This window comes from Notechis scutatus, chromosome 2 (genome assembly GCF_049901735.1).
Source record: "Notechis scutatus isolate UNSWTSFEM ecotype Mainland chromosome 2, rNotScu1.2, whole genome shotgun sequence".
Lineage (NCBI taxonomy): Eukaryota > Metazoa > Chordata > Lepidosauria > Squamata > Elapidae > Notechis > Notechis scutatus.
Window position 1 is genome coordinate 233,047,579 of NC_142010.1, and position 23,955 is coordinate 233,071,533.

At 34.8% G+C, this 23,955-nt stretch overlaps 1 protein-coding gene across 1 annotated transcript in view; it reads left to right on the top strand.

Annotated features, from left to right (window-relative positions):
* The window catches only part of MAP1B (microtubule associated protein 1B), a 52,594-nt gene that overhangs the window by 15,484 nt on the left and 13,155 nt on the right, over positions 1–23,955 (top strand). The window contains exons 3-4 of the mRNA XM_026670646.2: positions 20,371–20,453; positions 21,406–21,546. Of these exons, the coding sequence (XP_026526431.2) occupies positions 20,371–20,453; positions 21,406–21,546 (224 nt within the window). The remainder of the gene's footprint in view (positions 1–20,370; positions 20,454–21,405; positions 21,547–23,955) is intronic.

Below are 23,955 nucleotides of genomic sequence, written 5' to 3' on the forward strand. Positions count from 1 at the left end.
TGACCTCAGTGCATTGTCTTGTCTGAAGTTGATTAAACGCTGAATTACAAGATGTTACTGAAGTATCTCATATGGACTGATACTTCAGTAACATCTTGTAATTCAGTGTTTAATTCAGCGTATGAACTGTCTTCACTGGCTGTACCTCAACATCTGGAGAGAAACTAGTTGGTACTTGCATTAATTTTATTTGAGGGGCAGGGAATTCATTTGTACATTCTGGCATTGGAGACTTCTACAACTTCTCTTTAACATTTTATAACAGAAGAATAAAAAAATACTCCCCAGGACAATAATAGAAACCATTCCCTCATCTTAATCTTTTTGGTTTGGTTTTGGTTTTTTGAGAGGCTGGCTTTCAAGTCTCTGTTAACTCAAGTAGTTTGACATTGTCTCCTTCCTAGGGCTGAGGGAAAGTGACTGGTTCAAAGCCAACCAACTTTTTGACAAAGTCAGGACTAGTTTTCATGGTCTCTATAGCGTTTTTCGCCTTATGCATTAATCAATACAGCAAACTTTGCTTTGTATTTTGCTAATTTTCTGATAGATACAAGGATAATGTATGTGATACTTTGAACAGGGTGATCACATTTCAAGTTGTAGTCAGAGAATATAGTGGTGTAAATTATAATAGTGTCCTGTTGAAAAGCAAAGTTAAAAGGAGATTCTAGTTCCCTTTCAAAAGGCCTTGTTCAGAATAATATAAGGATAGAGGGAGAAAGTTAAGCTTGGACATCTCTCTTGCTTGAAACATGTGCAGTATCCAAATATTTTAAAAAGAGAATGCAGTACAGTAAATACATTATTTTAAATCATCAAACTACACCTAATTTCTTGCAATGTTCTGTATTGCTTTTGTTTGTAGAATAAGGAAGTTTCTAAGTTTTCATTTTCCTGCTGAATTTAAAAGATACAAAGTTTTGAAAGTAAACAAGTTTTATTTACATTTTTGAAGTCTTCCTGTTAAATGCATTTTAAAAATATTACCTGTCTGAACAGTATAGAAAGAACTTACAATAAAATCTCTTTGGGTACATTTCCTTCAGACACATTTGCTCTAAAGTATAGGAAGACAAGAATTAGCAATGTGTTAATTTAATATTACCCATAGTAATTTCATCCAAGTCTATTGAACTATTGAGGTTGTCATTATCAGTTGCAAACTGCAGGCTCTACATTAAATTTTAAAAGATTTAAATATTCCCCAATGAGGATTCCATAAATAAAGAATATAAATTTCAGAATATTATTTTCTCCACCTATTAAAAATATGGAAGATTGGCAAGGAATTTTTTTCTCCTTTGAGAATCAAAGCAGACATCGATAACAAGACAACTCCAAAATGTAAGCTTTGGTATTCATATACAAATGCATCATTATGAATTGTCTCTTTGGGGCTATATCACAGTATAGAATTTGGTTGTTCTATTTGTATTCATAGAAAGACCTGCTGGGAAGGGTTACTTTGCCCTTAACAATTCCCCCTCCCACTAAACCTGTAATTACATCAAGAATTATAATTTGCCTTTGCCTTCTGCAGGATAATGTCATTGCATGTCAAGTTGGGGATTATAAAGCAGAAGAACACCCTGCTGATGCTGTCATTTTATGTTAAACAGGAGAATCTGATTTCCTTCATCTCATAATGATTCAGAGAGGTATACCCTTTACTGAAATTAATGGAAATATGTAGATTTCCCACCAATTATAAGCCATAGACAAAATGTTTCTAAAAAAATAATTAGAAGTACCAACATTTCATCTGTTATATTCTACAGTTCAAAGCATAGGCAACTAATGCTTCTAAATCGGTCAACAAATTTAGCTCTTCTCAATAAGTAGAAAAATCATACACTAACCAAGGAAATAGTGTATCCCATTGTAAAAAATGGTTTATTTCCATATATGAGCTCACATTTAAAATAGTAACAAACTGCTGCTTGTTCTTTCCAAGGACAAGTTTTTATTTTGCAAATGTATTGCTTCTTCCGTCTCAGGCAAAAGTCACGAGTTATTTTCCAGTATTGCCAACTTATTTTTCAATAGGACTAAAAATTCTTTAATCTCAGATCAAATAAAAGCATGTTATTTTCCTCTCTCCAGCACATGTGCACCATGGGCTGTTAATGAATTCATTTTGCTGAATTGTTCAAAAGCTCTACTGCCTTAAGATAATTAGTCTCAATTTGGCTATCTTTGACAGGAAGCAATCCGCAGGTGCTACTCTTCAGTGCTGGGTGGGACTTAATCTATTGCTTATTATCCTACTTTGTTGGGTAGAATATATATGGCTTGATTCCTGAACCTTGAACTTTGAGTTCATTGCCTACATCTGACATATCTTACACAATTGTATTTTTCCTCTTAAGTTTTATTTCTTAATTGATAGCTAAAACTAAGCAAAGTAAAGAATGAAAATGAACCACATTTCTTTTTCTACCCTGCATTTTAATTGGCAGTGGTAAATTCCTTTGTGAAGTGAAGTGGGGGAATTTTTTCACTTTGGTTTGTGTACTTATACATACATACCTAGCATTCTATTGCCTTTTGAAATAGGCAAGGCTACGTAAGCATATGAAAAGGAGTAAAAATAGTAACCCAAAGAAATAGGTAAAAGGAGGGAGTGGAGTTAAAGTAGCTAAAACTACTTTTCCCAATCACCATTCATTATACTTCTCCATATCTAAACAGACATATCCTTTTCAAGGATCCCCTCAATCTCATCCAACTATAGTTTTATCATAGTTCTCCTTCCAACAATGAGCTTTCCCCCCTATATTTGTTTTCCATTTCAATCTATATTCCTTCTTCCTATATAATCAAACCACCTCAATGTATTTCTTATGTTCAGATCAATTACTTTGCATCCACATTTGTTAAGCACGTGTTAATTTTTGACCCAATAAGTCTTCAACAAAAACTAGAAAGCCATCATCCCAAATACATTAGAACCTGCATCTCAAACAGCAGATTGGATTGCATGCTCTTGAAGTCTGTTCCAGTTTCCATAATTTTTGGTCATTGTCATCTTCATTTTCTTTCAATTAGAATTTTATCAAATACTTTTTCGGGCATGCTTAACAAACTAATCGAATACCCTGTAGTTTTTGCTTCATTCTTGCTGCTTTTGCTTTTATATAGAAGAACAGTAAGAGCATTCTTTTATTTGTTTCAGTTCCTTTTCTCCATATCTGTCTTTAACCATGATCCATTCCAGACTATTAAAAAAATCATGGTTTTAGATTTATATTAATTCCTTTGCCATGTGTAACAGACATATTTTAAATCAGGGTATTGGAAACAACCAGGTCATTTCCTAAGCATCCACTCACCAAAGAGTCATCAGTCTGTCGTTCTTGGCTCATGCTACTCTGTCATGATCTCTAATCCAGAGACTACTTTGCAAGCAAACCTATCATTGCTCACATCTCATCAATTAGAAAATAGATTTTGACCACATCCTACCAAATAGAAGTGCACTGACATACTCTTGGGATGCTTGTGCATTGAAAACAAATTGTTTTTTAGTTTTTAATTTCCTTTATCATAACATTTTGTCACACAGAATATGAATGCATTGTAGCAGTTTAAGTAGATAATTACTGTGAACTGGTTGGTCCTTTCTGCTGCTGTGATTTTATCATATGAGAAGAACACTTAATTTCTGGTTTACTCCCACCCATGCTAATTGGGATTTTCTCATGAAGTAGGACTTGAATTTAGAAGTCCTTCTGTTGTCATTTCACAGGCATATTATTTTTATTTGATCATCTTTCTTTAACTTAGTGTAGTCCAGACGTATCAGGATTCCTTGTCCTAGGAGTTATGGTTCAGTGAATCTATGGGTTTCTAAACTGAAGAAGCTGACTTTATCCCTAATAAAGCTATTCAAGTCTGTAGACAAGAGGCAATCCTTCTGTTCCAGGATTATTAAGGAATTGATTACCCTGAGTTCTGCTATTAATAGCAGGAGAAAAATAGCACTAGTTCACTTTTTTCCCCCTCACCATTTGTCGGTGTATTCAATTGCAATTTCAAATACAGAGTAATTGGTTTATGTTTGATTAAAAACTCAAATCAGACCATTATCGAAAAGAAAGCTTTGGCTTGCTGAAAATTCGGCTTCATTTTTCTATATTTTCTGCAGCATTATATTTTTGAATGGAGTTTTTTGAATTGTATATCTTGCTTCAAATATGCAGCACTTTTGTAGGATTAATATTATCATTCTGTTCTCATTTCCTTTGGCATGTGTGAGTTGCTTTTACTTTTTAACCAGTATGTGGCATTAGAAAAAATGTTTACAAATATTCACTAATAAAAGAAGAGTTGTATAGGTGCATACACCATGCTGGCATACATGCACCCACCCATCTATCTGTATACATACATACATTCACATAGAAGATAATATTCCTGTACATCATGTTTAAATTAATGCAAATTTAAGATGCTTTACCCAGGTATTGCATTTCATATGCAATGAATTGAGTATTGTCTTTATTTTGGTTCTTAAAAATATGTGAACTCATAGGTTTGGTAAAATAAGTTAATGTTAGACTTGGACTGCTACGAGGACAGTTATTATCCTTACTTAATAATGAAGGTTACTGTGTGACATAAGTAAAGAGTGGTAGTTATGATAATGAAGTCATTCAGATTATGTTAGTTTGAAGTAATTTGGAGAATAACAGAGGGTGTCTTAGATGAACTAATCCTAAAATACACAGGACTTAAAATATTTAGAAACCTCTAAATAATAAGTGAAGTACCAGTCATGATGGCTTGCATGCATCATCTCCCATCAAAGTGAATGCCTTCTATGTCTGGAAGAAGGTAAATTATTGTAATCCTTAAACTTCTCTGTTGTGGCAGTTTATTTTTGTGGATAAGGAGCTGATGATTGTAAATTGTGATAAGTTTTGTGATTGGGGAGAAAGAGTTTTTATTTATTTGTTTCTTTCAGCTTTAGTGCTGCCCAACTCCAGGCTGACCCTGGGTGACTAAAATATTAAGCAACAAAAGTACATCAGAATAAACAGAAATACAAAAAGGAATATTTTAAAAAAAAGGCAAATTGAGACAAGTACATCAGAACATATGTGAACATATCTAAAAGAAAGATTCCCTCCACTCTACCCTGAGAAGACAGTAGGCTTCCGCAAATTCCTAGAGGTTGGGAGCTATCTGGATCTCATTTCAAAGGGCAGTCACACAAAAGAGAAATTATACTTCCTGGGCCCTTGCACCCTAAAATACAACACTATTTGATTGACAGCATCCAGAATATAGCCATTTTATTGCCTCTTTTCAGCTGGGCAAAATCTATGGGAAACAGGAGGTCTCTGAAATAACTGGCCTTATGCCATGTTTTATAAAGTTTTATAAGTGATAACCAGCATCTTGAATGACATACAGAAGCATTCTGGGAACCAGTATAGCTTGCAAAGCAGATTGTTCATGTGCCCATGTCAAGGCAGGTCCACCACTGCTTGCACTATGTTCTGGACCAATTGAATCTGCTCATTCAGGCTTGGACAGTCTCTAGGCACTGGGGCAGAACATCAGCAGCCTTGCATGGCTGGTCTAACATAAAACAGTGATAATTATCATCATCAGTAAAATACTTTTATGTATATAGACATATATAAGCTGAGACCCTTGTTGGTAGGAGTTGAACCTCTAAGTCGTGTATGGGATGCAGGTTCACTGCAACATTTTCTTGGCATGTGGTACTCCACATCTAGCCTAGAAATGAATGAACGATAGTCATTTAGTTACTGTGAGAATAAGTAAAAAATTGCATTTACAAATATTATTGGAGTGTGAGCCATACTATTACTTGCCAAATTATGCCTACTTTTATCTGATTGGGGATTAAAAATAAGTATACTGGTTTCATCTCTATTTGTTGAGGTTTGAAATGCATAACTTTTCTTGCCTCTATTATTACTACTACTTTTTTCCTAGTACTTTTCTGGTCAAAAACTGTAGTAAATAAATAAAATCATCATTTAGATATAATAATGATATCTTTAAATAAGTTTATGATGTGTTAAGAATGTTGCAAATATTAAAAATTGTTAAAGATCTTAAATACTATTAGCAACAACTGCTGTCTTGAATTGTGCTCAGAGGCAGCTGGGACTGTCTGTGCTGACATTTCAGAATTGGTGTTGTCGGCTCCCATTTGCTGCCTGCTATTCAGAGGACTTTTCGTTATATTCATAATAGTCTGAGATCAGAGCTGAGCCTGTATTTTGCAGAACTGCAATGTACTAATTCCATATATGGATAATTTTTGGACCTTTGTTTCAGTTCTGGATTTCTTTTTATAACTGTTTAGCCAAAATGCATGCAGTGTGTTCTGCAACAATAACAATGTTACAACAAAGCTTCTGTGTCCAAAAACAAAAAAGCATGACATTGCAGTTACCCTCCCCCATCTCCCTGCCCTCCCCTCCCCTCCTCCTCCTCCTCCTCCTCCTCCTCCTCCTCCTCCTCCTCCTCCTCCTCCTCCTCCTCCTCTCTTCTTCTTCTTCTTCTTCTTCTTCTTCTTCTTCTTCTTCTTCTTCTTCTTCTTCTTCTTCTTCTTCTTCTTTTTTTTTTTTTTTTTTGGCTTTCATCCTCTTGGCAGTCAAGCCAAGAAGCTTTGCCATTCATAACTTCTTTCTAAGCATCTGAAATGTTTGTGCAAAGTAAAACTCACAATGTAATACGGGCTGCTGTCTGTTCGGATTTCAGTTTGAAAAATAATTGGATGCTATTAAGCACAGCCATGCTTCTCTGGATATATATGGCTTTTGTTGCTTTTGGGATCTGTTTGTCAGTCCTAAGATGAAGAACACAAGTTGTCTATATCGTAACAGTTAAACAGTATGCATCCACAAAACAGCAGAGATTCTGACCAAACTTTAAACTTGAGTTTAATGCCAAAGTCGCAGTCAGCTCTTGGGATAGGCCAGCAACATTAGACTATTGTCAGCTCCCATGAGTGTTACTATGTATCTTGATTGCAAGTTAATTAGAAATTTTCAATTTTAAAATTTTAGAGGTTGATTTAAATATAAATGGTAAGATGTAAGATTAAATATAAATGGTAAGATGTAGAGGCATATGTTTATTTTTAGACAAAATCCCCATGCAGATCTTTCAAACGACATGTGATTTGAAGAATATCAGATTCTGGTTCATCTTTAGATATGATTAAGCAATGTAGAATACCATATTTATCAAAGTCAATATAAGAAACTAAATCAGTATTTATTGCAAAGCCTGCTTAATAAAACATACCAACTTCTGGAGAGGAATTTTTGTTCCTCAATAAGTATCTGCTTATTCTTAGCAATTAAATGTACTTGGTCAGTCAAATATTTACTTTCAAGTGTTAGATTGTCTATTTTCTTTTAACTTTCCTGTTGCACCACCGTGCAAAGGCTTTTTCCTTCACCCAGAACTGAAATTCTAGACTTCTGCATGGATAGTTGACTGTCTCCCTTTTAGTAAATAGCAATAATTCTTTGAACCCAACATAATGCACAAGGGACTCTAAATCAGAATAAAGTGTTTCATATGTATGGATATCTAGGTTCCCCAAAATGTTTGTTATAGCACTTATATTGAAGGAAGTTTCAATTCATATGATATTATGCATGATCGGTGGAGTAGAAATATAATTATCTTACTGAGGGGTCTGATTTGTCCTCAGGATAAGCCCAAATTACTTGATCTTCATATTTCTTTTAACTTTGTGGAATGTTCAAAAATGCTTCTCATTACTAAAAACATTTGATGTTTATATTGAACATAGTCACATGGTTTTGTTAGTTTTCTTCATGCTGTTTTTCTTTGTCAGCTTCAACTTAACTCACCATCCTACAGTGTAATATAGTTGACTATGTTGCATTCCATAATTAGGAAATGATGCCATGTTGTTTTGACAGGATGATGTCTACCTCTACAAAATAATTTGTGTTGCCACTGCCAATTTGAACATATGCATCCATCTTTTTCTTTGCAAGTCTAACCTTTCATTCTGCCAAAGTGGTTCCAACATGATTTACATTTTTAGTTTTACAATAAATGAAGGGATCTAGATTTAATGGGAATGTTTTATTAATCTGTTGTATGGAATGCAGGGATAGGGAGGAGGAAAATCAGTAAATTATAGTCAAATTCTGACAAAACGGAGAATATGCTAGAGCAGTGGCCCCCAACCTTTTGGGCACCAGCAATTGGTTCCGTGGAGAGATATTTTTCCACGGACTGGAGAGGGCATGGTTTCTTGTGCTGCCTGCATCCCATGGATGGAGCTTTGTTTGTTTATGCTGTTCGATTTCAGGCCGCGGACCATTGCTGGTTCATGGATTGGGGGATTGGAGACCCCTTTGTTAGAGAGTAGCTTCCTGGTTTGGAAACTGGGGAGTTAATCTTATCTAAATGAGGTTGTACTCTTTCATACAGAATAATCGTTTTGGAGGTTCTCCTATAAGTCACAATTTTAACTAGAAATCTTTATGTCAAGGAGTGTGTATTGCCAGCTTCTTTTGGGGTAACATCCGGCTGAGGAATGCTATCCTCCCTTAAATCTGGAGGCAGCTGCTACAGCATGCTGAAAACTTACTTTTTAGTCCAGGACTTCCTATTAGATTGACAAAATATTTTTTCTTTGCTTTTCTTTGCCTCCACCCTAATTTTTAAAATATATTTTATTGTACATTGTGTGTTTTAAAGTACAATTTTAGAATGAATTTTATTGTTTTGTCATAAGTTCTGAACAATTCATTCTGCAAAGCAGTATATAAATTTTTTAAAAAATAAATACATCAAAAAGCCTTCTCAGGAACTATTGCAGCCTTCCCTAACAATGTACTGTGAAGAATTCTTAGAATGGGAACACTCAATTAGCCTAACCTATTAACTAATGGCAACATGACCTGAAATACAGTTTTATATTCTTTTAAAGAACATAAACATTTATCAGCAAAATTGGCATTCTGTTATATTCATCTCCTATTTCTGACTGATAATGATCTTAAAAGCTTTCTTTTCCTTAAGTCATTGAAAGTGTCTCCCACACTGACACCTTGTCATTCTGATGGGATGAAATTTATGAAACTAATTACACAGTGCATGTATAAATTGGCATATGGAAGGCTACGTGTCTAAAATGGCACTTTAGCCATGCTATAATCTAGTCAAACTTGACATTTCCAAGGAAGATAAAAAGCCTTTTTTCTTCAAAAAGCAGCTGTGGGTTTTTTCTGTTGTGCTCTTTGGACTGAAAGACTGAAAATGCTACTGTAATAAATCTACATCCAATCATGGTAATGGAGTATTTATAAAAATAATTCAGGTTGCAGTTGTTTGCACATTTCTTTTGAAGTAAGAGCTACCAAACCTAATTTGGTAGATGGAGTTCGAATGACCATTTTGATCCTCTAAATTAAGTATTGAGTGGTACAGTAACATATAGTTTGACCCAGACTATCAAGCTGCATTGCTGTTGCTTTTATGCCTTAAAAATAAGAAACAAAGACACCAATTACCATCAGTTTTAAACAAAAATGTAAATCTGTTGATTTACTGTTCCCAAGAAATGGTGCATTCTCATAAATCATATGTGGATAAAAATGATTGGAAATCATTTAATGCATATGTAGATTGCATTAATTCTGAATAATTGATAGAAATTCTCCTATCTCCCCTTTCTTGTTCCTCTTGTTGGAAATAGCCGCTTTTTTGGACACTCTAAAACAATGAAGAGTTGGTTTGGGCCAATGGAGAAACATCATTTTGGGCCTTTGCCTCTGGAGGTGTTGCCATTATGTCTTTCCTTTTGTTGGTAGAAAGGAGGTATGGGTTAGTAGAGTTGGCATACATTATAGCAAATTCCAGGCAGAGATATTTATTACAAAAAGAAGAGGAAGGATAGTGCTGAAGAGTTTTTTGAAAGAGGATTCTCAAAGGCAGTCTCAGCTGCAGATGTTATAAGGAAAATGTGTGATCTTTGAAGACAGTCTGTTCAGGGACTAATTTTGCAAACACTAGAATTATATTCCTATTGTACATTTGAATATATTTACTAAATATATATTATATATATTAGCAGAATATAATATAAAATAAAACCTTAGCAGAACTCTTCAGCCTGTAAATGTTAATAATGCCCAGGCACTAAATTTCAAAGGTACACTATAGTTTAAAGATTTTTTTTGTTCTATATTAAAATGCATTAATAATTATAATTTGATTGCCCAGCAATTATTTTTATACTATATTTAGAACTTCTGAGATATTGGCATTTCAGTATAATCTTTTATTTTTGAAAAGAATGTTGCCATTTATCCATTTCCTCCCTCTTTTCAATATGTGATTTGCCCTATTCAGATTCATGTAAGAAAGAACATTACTCAGATTGATTGATTGATTGATTGATTTAAAAGATTTATTTGTATGGCCATCCATCTTAAACAAGTTTGGGCAGTGCATATCAGCAATAAAATCCAGTAACTATAAAATATAACCCAAACCATTAAACTATCAAGCAAAAACATTTAGATGATGACATAATCTCAGAAGCTGTTAATTTGTATCTTCTATCATTTACTTAACCTTTCACCAGTGTATATAAAATTTAAATATTATAGTAATACATTGTAGTTATAGATCTAGAGAACAGTCCATAAATTAGGTTGTATCTTAAACATGCTTTTCTGACTTCTGTATTTCAATCTACTGCCATTCTTAGTATCTGCTCCAGAGGTGATATTCAGCAGATTCTGATCAATTCTGTAGCAGAAATTTTGAGTAGTTTGGAGAACCGGCAAATACCACTTCTCACTGGCCCTGGCCCCATCTATTTTCTGCCTCCCAGCTGATTGGCTGGGTCTTCTTTTGTTGCCCTGCACAGGAGAACAGAGCTGGAAAGCAGGTTAGTGGGGTGGGAATGGGATTTTGCAGTATCCTTCCCCTGGAGTGGGGTGGGAATGGAGATTTTATGGTATCCTTCCCCTGCCACACCCACCAAGCCATGCCACACCCACCAAGCCACGCCCACAGGACTGGTAGTAAAAAATTTTGAATTTTTTTCAATCAGTTTGCTTTATTGAGTCGATATGTTTTAAAGTCCTTATTAAATGCATGCAAGAATGTATGGGACTGGGGAAAATCTGTAATAAAAAAACCCAGATCCTGAAAACCACGCAAATGAGATGAAGCAACATTGAAAAGGAAATGGGAAAAACAGCCTCTGCATTGGTGTATCATGTTTTATAAACAGAATCATAGCAAGACAAGAGCGGAATCAGATAGTAGAAATGGCTGACTACTGGACCTTTAAATAACAGCACCAAGCTGTTATTTAAGTTTGAAGTGGGGCAGTGTAAAGCCCTTGGATAGAAAAAAGCAAAAAAAATAAAAAAATAAGAGAGGTTCGGAACAATGTGTGTTACAAAGTTATGAATCTGGATCAATAGTCAAAGAGAAGAAAAAGCAAGCCTCACCCATAAAATATGGTAGTCCTGGCAAATACCATTGGGGCCTGGACCTGTAAATGTCATTATCTACACATCCTCAGTCTTTCTAAGTGATGAATGGATAAATGACAATGCTCTTTATTTTTTATAATTGCTCTAATTGGAATTGAAATGGAAGAGAGACAGTAACAGAAGGAGGAATGAAGGCATTAGATGTGACTTACTGTTCAATTTTTCTTATCTTCCTCCTCTCCTTTTCCAGTTTAACAGGCATACTTCAAAACATTATCAGGCAAAGAAAGCTGGTTATATTTCACAGCATCATCTTTGTTGGGGAATAAACTTTTCATTTCATTATCAAACTATTTATTTGTTACATATTCACCCTTCTTCATTTGTGACAGCTAACAAAATTAATAAGTCAGGATATAATTTTTTTAACATAGAAATTAAAATCAGAAATAAAATGCTAAAATAATCCTAATGGTAAAATCCTTTTGAACAAGGTGCATCTCATTGTGATCATCACGATTTTGATAAAGAGAGCACCGCTCATGCCAAATGGGCTGAATTTCAGGCTAAATCCACTTTCCTGAATCCACTTTTGTTCATCACCTTTGCCTTGTTTGTATTTAATTTTACACAGCCCATTATTAAATATAGACTGCATTACTTCCTTAGAATTGGATGTAAATGAACATGAGAGCTGAGTGGCATGGACATTCTGATAATAGCCATTTCCAAAATTGCACATAACTTACTTCAGTGTTTCATGGGAGTCAAGATACGAACCCTATACCTGTAGATCAACATTCAAGTTATCAAATAGTCTTCACAGTACATTCTTCTGGACAGAATGCAACCATTTTAAAAGAATGCCCCCCAATGTAATCCCACCATGGAAGTCTGCTCTAATTTAGTTAGAATGGAAAGAATTAATTATCAGTTCTAGAATTAATTTAATGATTCCTCAACCAGCATGCTCCAGAATTAATTTAAAGTAGCTGAGGCTGAGAAACACTGTGCTAGAGAAAGCTTTCTGAATCTAAAATTCTCTGCTTAGTTGTTATGGATAATGAAATGCTAATTCATCAAGCTGGAGAATTCTGGGGGTTGAAGTCCATACATCTTAAAATTGATGCGTTTTAAAAATACTGATTTAGAGCAGTTCTCCATATGTGTTGGGACTAAAATTAGCTATACTGACTGTAAACAGTTGTATCCCTAAAATATATGGAAGACGCTACGTTGAAAATGTTTGTCTGGAGAATAAATAATTCTTTCTTTAGTATTGTGACATTGCCTTGGATAACAGTGGCCGTTTATTCTACTGAATTGGTTCTGTTATTGGCTGGTATTGCTTCAAAAGTCTTTTAACACAGAGATTCTATTATGACTGAACCAAATGGTATGTACTTTTGATACTATTCCCATTATATTCTTGCTGTTCCAAGCTAGGAGACCACTACATTTCTCCCAACAGTATTTCCTATTATTCAGGACAGTGACTAAGGCTCTTCCTTTGAATTCCTGGTATTTGTGAGCTGTTTCTGACGATTTCTTGAACCATCTTACATATTCAGGGCCAACCAGCATATGCTCATTAATTAAAATGTAGCCCTATTACATCTTTTTCAAAGAGAATTTTTTCAAACAAGCTTAATATGCAGACTTCTAAAATATAAAGCATGGTAGGAGATAACTTAGGGTTGTTTCAAGCAGTACACATCAATTAGGCAGTGAAATAAGTTTAAACTTATTAACTTTATGGAAGATCATTGATGCCAGGAAGTATTAGTTGTCTTTAAATAAATTTCGGATGGAGAATTGAAAGAATTAGGATTTCCTAAATGATTTAAATGTTATGAAAAATATATTTAGCTTTTTTAGAATATGCAAAATATTGCACAGAAAAATATAATTTAACCAGAATGGCTTGAAAATAATGTTTAAAAAATGTATTGTAGTAGGAACAGCTAAAATAGAAAAAGGAGTCAGGATTAATTTATAACCTTATTTTAATATGTTAAATTGCTTCTTGAGATAGTTTGGTTGAAAACAAGTATCACAACATGCAAATGATTACTCCTTAGTGTCCCCTAAACATCTCAGAAAATTACTGTATTAGAGTCTATAAATCTGTTACAGGAAACCTTTCAAAAGATATTAAAATGCCAGACAATCTTTTGGACTTTATGATATATTGTTTATATTGCATAAAGCTAGTGTCTTAATATGAGATAGCCAAGTAGGAAACTTACAGTAAAAAGCATATACTCTAATAAGCCTTCATAAATTTTCTCCTATGAGCCTTTTGCTCCAAGCATCAGGATGGGGACAGTAATAAAACAATAACATGGAACAGAAAATCCAGGGGTTTTCTATCTGTATGGTAAAATGCAGAGTTAATGAAATAAATAAATATGATTTGAATTCTTAGTACAGCATGTTGAAATATTTCTTTATGGTTAAATCTGATAATTGTTGAAATGATTCCCATGATTTGAATATATTGATTACCTATTTTTGTTGAAACAGAAGAGAAAGGAAAGTAGCATTCTAGCAAAAAATCTGTTTATTTAATTTAAACTTTATCTGTAAGTAGTAACTTAATCAACATTTAAAAAACAGCTTTGTAGATAGACTATGGTAGATCATCTGAAAAAGAAAATGTTGATTATGCTGTTTTGATACACATGTTATGTAGCAAAAGTAAAATATTTCCACTTAATATCTACTGAGAGACAAAACTATATAAGAAGCAATCCACAAAGTAGTACTAAGGCATCTGATTGTTTCCTCTTTAAGAAGATGGAAGAAAACAAACAGAAATAAAATGGTGGAATGTGTAGAGAAAATGGAAACATAATACTGGAATTAAGCAAAATTGAAGATGAATCGAGGTCTCAGAACCATAGTTGGGACCAGATCTTTCATCACTAAGTGTTATTGTCATTAAGTAATTCATCATGTGACTGTGACTGAATATATGGATTTTTTTTTTGTTATTGTCATTAAACAAATCTGAGTTACGTCATTGACTTTGCTTGTTGGAATCAGCTGAGAAGATGGCAAATGACAATCACATGACCCAGGATGTTCAACCATTGGAAATCCACGCAGGTTGCCAAGTGCCTGAACTGCAATCACATAACCATGAGGATGCACAGTCTTAACTGTGAAGACTATTTGTAAATCACTTTTTTCAGCTCCATTGTAACTTTGGTCACTAAAAGAATGGTTGTGAGTTGAGGCTACCTCCATAGATGAAACTCCATTGATAATGAACATCCTGACCCTTTTCCACCAGTGAACTCACAACTTCGGCAGATTGTCTGAAAGCTGACCAGCTCTCAGGTAGCAGCAGATGTATTTATTCAGTACTTTACATTACCCACGAGACTTAAGTGTTCCTATAGAGTTGTTGCTTGGCTGCCTAAGGCTCAGGCTGTTCAGCTCACTCTCACACACTATCCAGGATGCAGACCTGTGTGTGTGTGTGATAGCAGCAGAGTTGCAGAAGTAAAGAATACAGGACCAAAGAGAATTTAAAATTCAGCAGCATTTATCTCTGCAGCCACCTTTTTCTAAATGTTCTCCCAGCTCTTTCTGTGAGGATAGTGGAAAGTCCTGGCCCAGTGCTATGGGTCAAACTATTTAATGAACATGCTACTATAGGCATACATCATTACCACTTAATATCACTGCTGGCATTCCCTGCTAATCCTCCACCTTTGAGTGCAGCACACTGTCATTGAGAATTACAGCATTGCGAGAAAATGGAAAAGAAAATGACACCTTGCTTAGTTTTGGCTTGGCATGTACTACAAAAGCATTTATAATGACAGCTGCACCATTCCTTTTTTTGCTGCCCTCAGCTTTGAATTTTATATATATTTATAAGAAGTTAAGGTAGATATTCTTGTCAACAATGTGGCTAAGACAGTTTACTGGCGCCTTTTCTCAAGCCCTAGCCTCTTTTTTTTTCCACAAAGAAAAGCTAATTTCCCTTGAGGTAGTATTATTGATTCAGGTGTGGTTTTGATGCAGGGATAATGTGAATGTAATGAACATCAATTGCTTGATGTTATTTGTGCATCAGTATTAAGGAAGATAAATCCATCCTAGGCACTTTTGAATTATAATTTGATAAATTAGAAAGCTAGTATTAGTCCATTAAGGAACACATCAGATTGTTATTCTGTGGAATGGTCTATAACTGTAGAGTTGTTAAACTAAATTAAAGCTAATGATATTTAATTACATATGTTTAAATCAAATTAAAATTAAATCAAATCTTTACTATGGACACAGACCTGTACACTAAGCAACCATTTAAGGCCTTTAAAGTATCAATTCAAACCATAGAAGAAAGCAAAGTAGAAGTTTTTAATTTATATATGTACGCAATTGTCACCATTTTAGAGAATGGCTCTAGCAGTTACCTTGAAATTCCAGCTTTACTAAAACATAAATAGAAGCAGTGTGACAAGGTATAATATATAGAACAGTTTTGAAGAAACATTTATCCCCATGGTAAATAATAGGGGCAAAAGGTCAGCTGTTTGTCTGTGGTTGTTTAATGGCAGTAGTTTGACAGCAAATTAAACGTCACATAAAGTTGGCAAATGATACAGCAAATCAATATATAGTGATAAGAGCAGATACAATTATTTTGGTACCCAACACCGTTAGGTGCACAAAACTTGATTTAAGACAACAGTTTACTTTCATAGAGCACAGACTTTCATACAAAATGATTTGAGTTTTCAAAAGACCCCACAAAGCAATTGGGTAGATAGGCAGTAATTAGAACAATTCTGAGTAGATTGTATTTTCACGAGACAGCTGGTGTCTCTTCTTAAAAGCTAAGGTAGAATAAACTATCCATTATTAAAATTTACCAGCAAGTATCAAGCCAAACTTTTTTTAAAGTTTCAGATAAATAATTGGTTGATTTAGTTTTACATATATTTATCATGTACATAGCTGCTCTTTAAGTGCAACAATTCTTTGTTCCCTACAGATGTTCCAACTAGATACTTCAAAATGTTTTTTCATCACTAGCAAATAAGAACCAAACTCTTGAAAAGTGCTATAATTGAAATACCCTCCCAAACCAATGTTTATATTTTGTATGTATTAATTAATTGGATTATGTTCTGTTTTGCAATAAAATTACCTAGTGAAATACCTGAAGGAAGATTTTTTTAAAAAACATAATCCTAAATATTTTCTCAGTTCAATTTTTGGATTTTGGAAAATGCATGTAGCCTGCAATTCTTCTAAACATATTGCATATTCCAAAACTTGTATTTCTGAAAAAAATCAGTATGCTCAAGATTACATCACAAAATGGATTTAAGGACATTATTTTGATAAATAAAAGATGTAGGAGAAGCAAATTACAAAATGCAAATAGCTAGAAACACATATTAGAATCTGTTTGATGTTAATTTTGTCAGAGAATCTTTAAATGTATTGTTGAAAATATTCATTTTTTAATTTTCTAATCTGAATTGTTTTTAATGTCCTATTTCTAATTAGTTTCATAAATTTTTATAACTGCCTAATTCAACAACAGGGTTGATAAAACAGAGTTGGTAAAACAGAAAAAAATACATATACAAAAAATACACAGTAGCTGAGAAAACCAACAATTATTTGTGTCGCCAGGAGACAGATCCCCTCACCCTAAATCATTGCATGACTTCACCCAGCAGCTTCTTATAAATAGTTAAATAGGAGGGGGAGGAGAAAGAACTGAGCCCTGTAGCATTCCACAAATTGTGGCTGTGTGCTGGACTTTTCCTCTGCAACTTGAACCACCCCCAAATGAAGAAGACCCAACACATCAGAGGGCCACCCACCCCCAACCCTTGGAGCAAGTCCTGGAAGATACCTTGATTGATAATATTGAAGGTGGCTGAAAAAGTCAAGGGCAAAGATCAAGACACCATTCTCTTCCTGCTCCCAGCAGATGCCATCCAAGAGTGTGATCAATTTTAAAATCCCAAACATATGGTCCAGAGGCCATGGACAGAATGCTCTCTTCCCTGGGGAGTGGTCAATTCAGTGATAAAAACACATATATTTTTGGTTCCTGCCTTTTGAAGAGCTTGCTGTTAACAACCTACTCAAAGCAAATTTCCTGTTTGGATTAAAATGTTAAAACAGGAATTCAGTTCCTAATTACCATACTGAAATTTCTGTTAAAATTTGTTCTATTTCTTTTTTTTTAAAAAAAACTTTTTTTTAAAAAATCAAATGAGTCTTTAAAAGCAAAATTGTTCCTTATTTTCAAATGAGGGCTTTTTATAGACTCTATTTTGCACACATTACAGTAAAGTTTCCATTTGACAGAAAGAAGTTGAGCTTCGGAAATATCTCTAAGCTAATTTTCAAAGGTACAGAAAATCTACCAGCCTGCTCTTCTTTTATTTTTGTCTTTGCTTTTCAAATGAAGGTTCATTAGAAAGAATTGCTCATGTGACATATGTTAAGTGCCCTGTGCTGCAATATCTGCAGTAAATACCATAAAAGGGAAACTTAAGTGGAATTCTATGCATTTCAGAACTATTTTCCCCTGAATATAGTGCAATTTATTCTCATATAAGCATGTATTGGATTATAATTCCACAGGCATAGTGATTTTGAAAATTAAGGCTTTATGAAATTTTTCTCAAATGTTGAATGTCTACCTTTCCCATAAATTATCAAATAGAATATTTTTTTAAGATAATATCTCCCTTTATCTTTCTTCATGGAACCTCTAGCAGACATTTCATAGACCCTTCACGTTCAACAGTTGGTTAAAATAGAGAAGTAAATATTGTTACAGTATGTGCTATAATGGTGATATGATTTGACTAACTTATTGAACATTCCATAGATCTGTGATGAAAGATGTGGTGATTTAAATTAAAGTTGCTACTGAGGAAATAGTGTCGAAGTTATGGTGTCTTTATTTACTAATATATTTTTTATTATTTCAGAAATAAACTTTATCTAAAAGAAATGGTCTTGTATACAAAACAAATGATATTTAGACACAGAGAAGATAAAACCAATAGCAATGTAAAGGATTACTTGGCCATCTGACTTGCCATAAGAACACACTGAGCAACAGAAATCCTTAACAAAGGTGTAGTGCATCTGTAGAATATTATGCCAGAAGGAAATCTTTTCTACTAGACACCCCGGAATCAGGCTGAAAAAACCTGTATGTCAACAAAGAAATGCACAAAACTGTTTTGCTTCCATCTTCTGATCAACTGGATTTTTACACCCCAGATTTTGTAGCTCAAAAGGAGTTTTTATTTAATCAATGGGGTGACAGATGTCAGAGACAGATGATCCAAACGGGGGAGATCCATGTACCATCAATATAGAACTAGATCAGCCTTCTTAATATATTGTTGCATAACATTTTACCATCCCAGAACTCGAATAATTAGAGATAGCATAGCCTTCTTTAACCATGCCCTCTAGTTATATTGAAACCCTAACTCCAAATATTCTCATGTAGGCTAGTTAGCATGTATTTTTATAGAAAGATTTATATATTTATTGCTTCCTATTAGTTTATTATATATGCTGTATACACTAAAAGATACACATATATGTCTCTCTCTCTCTCTCTCTCTGTCTCTCTCTCTCTCTCTGTGTGTGTGTGTATCACAAGCCAATTTAACTTTCTTAATCTGAAGGCTAGGAATACTGAATATCTTTACTGAAATTGAGAAAAATGGGTGCAACTATAAACTATTTAACAAAGTTGAACTTAGTTTTCAGTAAGAAATACAAATAACTTATGGCTGCCATCCAGATTGAAATAAAGCCCATAGGTTCAGTAGGATTTATTTCTGAATGAATATATGTGGTGTTTGTGAAAGGAAATGCTTTTAAAGAATTAAGTCCATAGTCTATTTAAACATTCATTATTTATTTTAGACTGTTTATTTTACAGCATTTATAGGCTACACCAATCTGATTGATTCTGGTGGAGTATAGGAGCAAAAACATATATCCTTTGTATTAATCATATTGGACATTCTGCTTTATCTCTTTTACTCTTGGGATGTCTCTTTTAATAATGAGTTTGCCATCTGGAGTTTTTAATAAGGATTTCTATTGAGTGGATTAAAAAAAAGATCTGCCACCTGATTAATTGATGGTATCATTGAAAATCAATATTTTAATCAATTGATGTAGCTAATCAATTAAATATTGTGATGCTAGTGACTTTGTATAAACAATATAGAAATTACTTTGAGAAAAGGACAAGTTGGCATTTGAATAAGCATAAATGACATATTGTTGATCATTACTAATACCAAAAGCTCAATTTTATAATTTTACTAGTACAAATTAGTATCCTGAAGTACATTGAACTGAAAAAAATATATCATTTTTTAAAAACTTGTCAATTAAATAGTTCGCTCTTTGCATGCTTTTTTGTCAGGATTTTTTAATAAAATGTGCCACACTTTTTTCCTAAGATGTTGGACTAATTGCCAGTTGGGTGCTTAAACAGTAGCTTTACCTTTATAATCCCAGTCTAAATTACTAATTAATTTTACTCCCTCTCTCAAACAAAAAAGCACCCATCAGAATGATGCCAAGAAAAGGAAAGTTAGAAAAAGCTATGGCTGGCAGTTGCATTGAAAAATAAACACATTTCCGGTAATATGAAACAAACCGAATCAAAAGGTTTAAAAGGTTTTTAGGCTGTGTTGCCTGATTGCAATTATTTCTTGATACTAACATGTAGATTTTATTTTAAATGTTCTGCAAAAAAGCAGTTTGCTTAGAAGAATAAATGTCTATAGGGAAACCATAAATACATAAAATGCAGGATTTAAAATTCATTTTTCCCCTTCTATATTTACAGGTCAGAAAATCCTTCACCACAGAAGTGAAGTTTTAGAAACCGTTGTGCTGATTAATCCTTCAGATGAAGCAGTCAGCACTGAGGTAAAGTAATTTTAAAAAAGCATACATATGCTGATATACTTCAATCAAAATTACATGCTATGAGGATAAAATAACTTAAAGCAATTAGACCAGAGATACTTATATTTTTATTTACCTATTATATCTGTATTACTTGAAATGAAATAGAATGCATATCTACTGTTAAGTAAGTTCAACTGAGTTTAGTGTGAATTATATTCCGGTAAAGTAATAGTATATATTAAGATGGTGGTCTAATTGTGTTATATTTTTGGTTTCATGCTTATCTCTCATTTTTTCATCCGCTCCTAGACGAAAATAAACCCTAAATATAGGAATCAATAAATCTTGGGATCATTTTTCTTGTCATGAGGACGTATCTATGGAAGTCTCTTCCCTTGAATGCGCACCTAAAATCTACCGTTGTTCCATTTCAGGGGAAGGCAAACTCTGGGGTCACACATCATGCTAATCAATCATGTGGTTGCTTTCCTTGGCATTAACAATGAAAAGCCTGGATGACTTTCTAGATGATAGCAAAGAAGTACAAAAACTATTTTTGATTTCCTCTAATGGTCATCCAGATCTTTGCAATCTGGTAGTCCCAATATTGTGCAGACCAAATCGGTTGCTTAGGGTTATTGTGAATAACACCATAGACGCTTATTTTTCCAAAATTCTCAAACTTCTTAATTTTCACTGGATTTGTTATTCTGTTCTTTTAACTTGATTGGATTAGCAATACTGTTTTGATTTTAAATAGGATTCCCCTTTCATTTTCTAATATATGTGGGCCTTTTTTTTAACAAAACAATCTTCCTCCTTCACTGAAACACAATCATTCCACCTTTTTTTTATAAATATGATTTGAGGGTAATCTATAATGACCTTGAGATTATTAATATTATTTTCCCCCTAAAAGGCATGAAGTATAAAAGATGTTCAAAGTGATTATTTGTATCTTCTACTGCAGGTGCGTTTAATGATAACAGATGCTGCACGACATAAACTTCTGGTACTAACTGGGCAGAACTTTGAAAATACAGGCGAACTCATTCTTCAGTCAGGATCTTTTTCATTTCAGAATTTCATTGAGATCTTCACAGACCAAGAGGTTTGTCTCTTAATTATTGCTACTCTGCAACTCATTGGGGCTGAAGTTTTGTTTGTACTTTTGATTGTACAGCAGATTTTGAAGAGGAGTAAAAAAAAAAATCTGAAATAGAGATGTCCATCATGCTATTCATTTTTAAAATACTGTATAGACTGCAGGACAAGGAATAAAAGGTAGTCAACTTCTATTTATTTGTTTACAGTTTTTATATCCATCTCCAACCTGAAGGGTTTTTGGACGATATGCAACAAAGCAAATAGATACTGTAAATCCAGAGTATGCAGCTAATTCTCAGTTAATGAGCACTTGTTGAGCAATTGTTCAAACATATAATAGTGCTGAACTAGTGGTGGTTACAACTGGTTCTAAACAGGGGTGGGATTCTACCAGTTCACACCTATTCGCTAGAACCGGTTGTTAACATTCTAAGCAGTTCGGAGAACCGGTTGTTAGAAGAAATTACCAGCCTAATCCTGTAAGGAAGGCAAGAAGGAAACATTCTGGTGTTGCTGACAGAAACTGCCTCTCCGTTAACCCTTTTTACATTCTTTGCAGGACTAGACTTCCTGTATCTGAAACTTCTCTGGAGTTTTTTTTTTTCTCCTTTGCTGGTACTTTGCTTGTGTGGAGTGACCATTCAAAGTTACAATGGCAATTTTTCACACGACTGTTGCCACATCCCCACAGTCATGAGAGGCCAGGCGAGGAGATGCGTGCCTCGATGTGAGTGATATTGAGTTGGCCACGCCCACCCAATAACATAACCACCAAGCCATGTCCACCCAGTCACATGACCACCAAGCCATGCCCACCACCTAAGCCATGCCCACAGAACCGGTTGTTGAAAATTTGAATCCCACCCCTGGTTCTAAACTGGCTCTTCTGGCTTTTCCAGGCTCCCTGTGATCACGTGACCGTGATCAGGGCACTTGGCAATCAGCTTGCACATATGATGGTTACAGCATCCCACAATCACATGATTGTGATTTGCAACTTTCCTGCAACTTCACACAAATGAAGTCAATCAGAAAGCCAGCAGGGAAGGTCTCAAGTTGCTCAAGTAAAATTCCCCTGTCTGAAGAACCACCTCCAGTCCTCCTTTGCTTGTGCCATTCCTCGCTGGCCACCTGCACCACCTTGCACACCATCCCCAAGTCGCACTGTGCTTGTGTGGTGTCTCTCCAATGATTCACACATCCTTTCCTGGCCACTTGAACATCCTTCCTCAACCTCATTGAGCTTAGCCCTTTCTCCCTTACTACTTGCATATGTTCTTTCACCCAGCAGCAGCCAACTCAATCCCCACCATGCTTTCACTGTGCCTCCCTGCCACCTGCACACTCACCTCCTTGGCCACTTGTACACTCTCTCTGGCCGCTCATGCACCCTTGTACGCCATCCCCAAGTTTCACACTCACTTTGTATCTTCCCAGACACCCACACTTCTTTGTACATTCTCTCGCACTCTCTCTTTACCTGCCTGTCAGCTTGTGAGCTGCCGTGGGATTTACAACTTCTTGATGGCTTCCCCACTGACTTTGGTGATTGGAATCCAGCAGGAAGTTGCAAGAAGATGCTTGCTTAATGACCTATGATTCCCCACTTAACAATGATAATGGGGACTGCAAGAATTGCCATGGCTGAGCAATGAAGTCACATGACATTGTGCTTTACAACTGCATTGCATAGCAACAGAAATTCTCATGCCAATTGCCTAGTAACTTAAAGATTATTTGTAAGTAACAATACATTCCAATATTAATGTCACTAAACAATCACCTTAATTCAAAGCTTGATGGAATAAATTTGTTTTAGTTGCCTTGCAGAACGCCAAGAAGGAGCGTATTATATGAATCTCAATAAAGTCTTTTGAGATATTCTTATTGGCTGGGCAGAGTCAGCCCTTGAAAAATAATGCCATAGGGCTTTGAAGGGTTAATGAACAGTTTTAATTGGCTAGGAAGTTAATACTGATAGCAAATTCAAAATCAGTGTTGCATGGCAGTGGCGGGGCTGTTCTACCTGTAATCTAGCATCCTTATTCAGGATCACCTACAGTTTCTGGGGCATTTTCAAAGGCTGTCCCACATGGAATGCATTAAATTAATCCACCTATATGTGGATCACAGAACAAGTTACCATCACCAGAGTATCTTGGCACAGGGTGTGTGTCAATTGATGGTCCAGCTGCCTATTGCTTCTACCTACTGTTTAAGTGATAGCTTTAGATCCAAAAGAACCCATAGGTCATGAAGCAATTCCTTTGGGGAGCACATGATCCCATATAAGGTATCATGGTGACTGATGTTCACAGATATATTGATGTTTAGGAACTTGTTCTTGTAGGGATTTAATGTTAAACTTAACAGTCTCCAGACACTTGCTAAGGCTTTATATGATAGCCAAGGT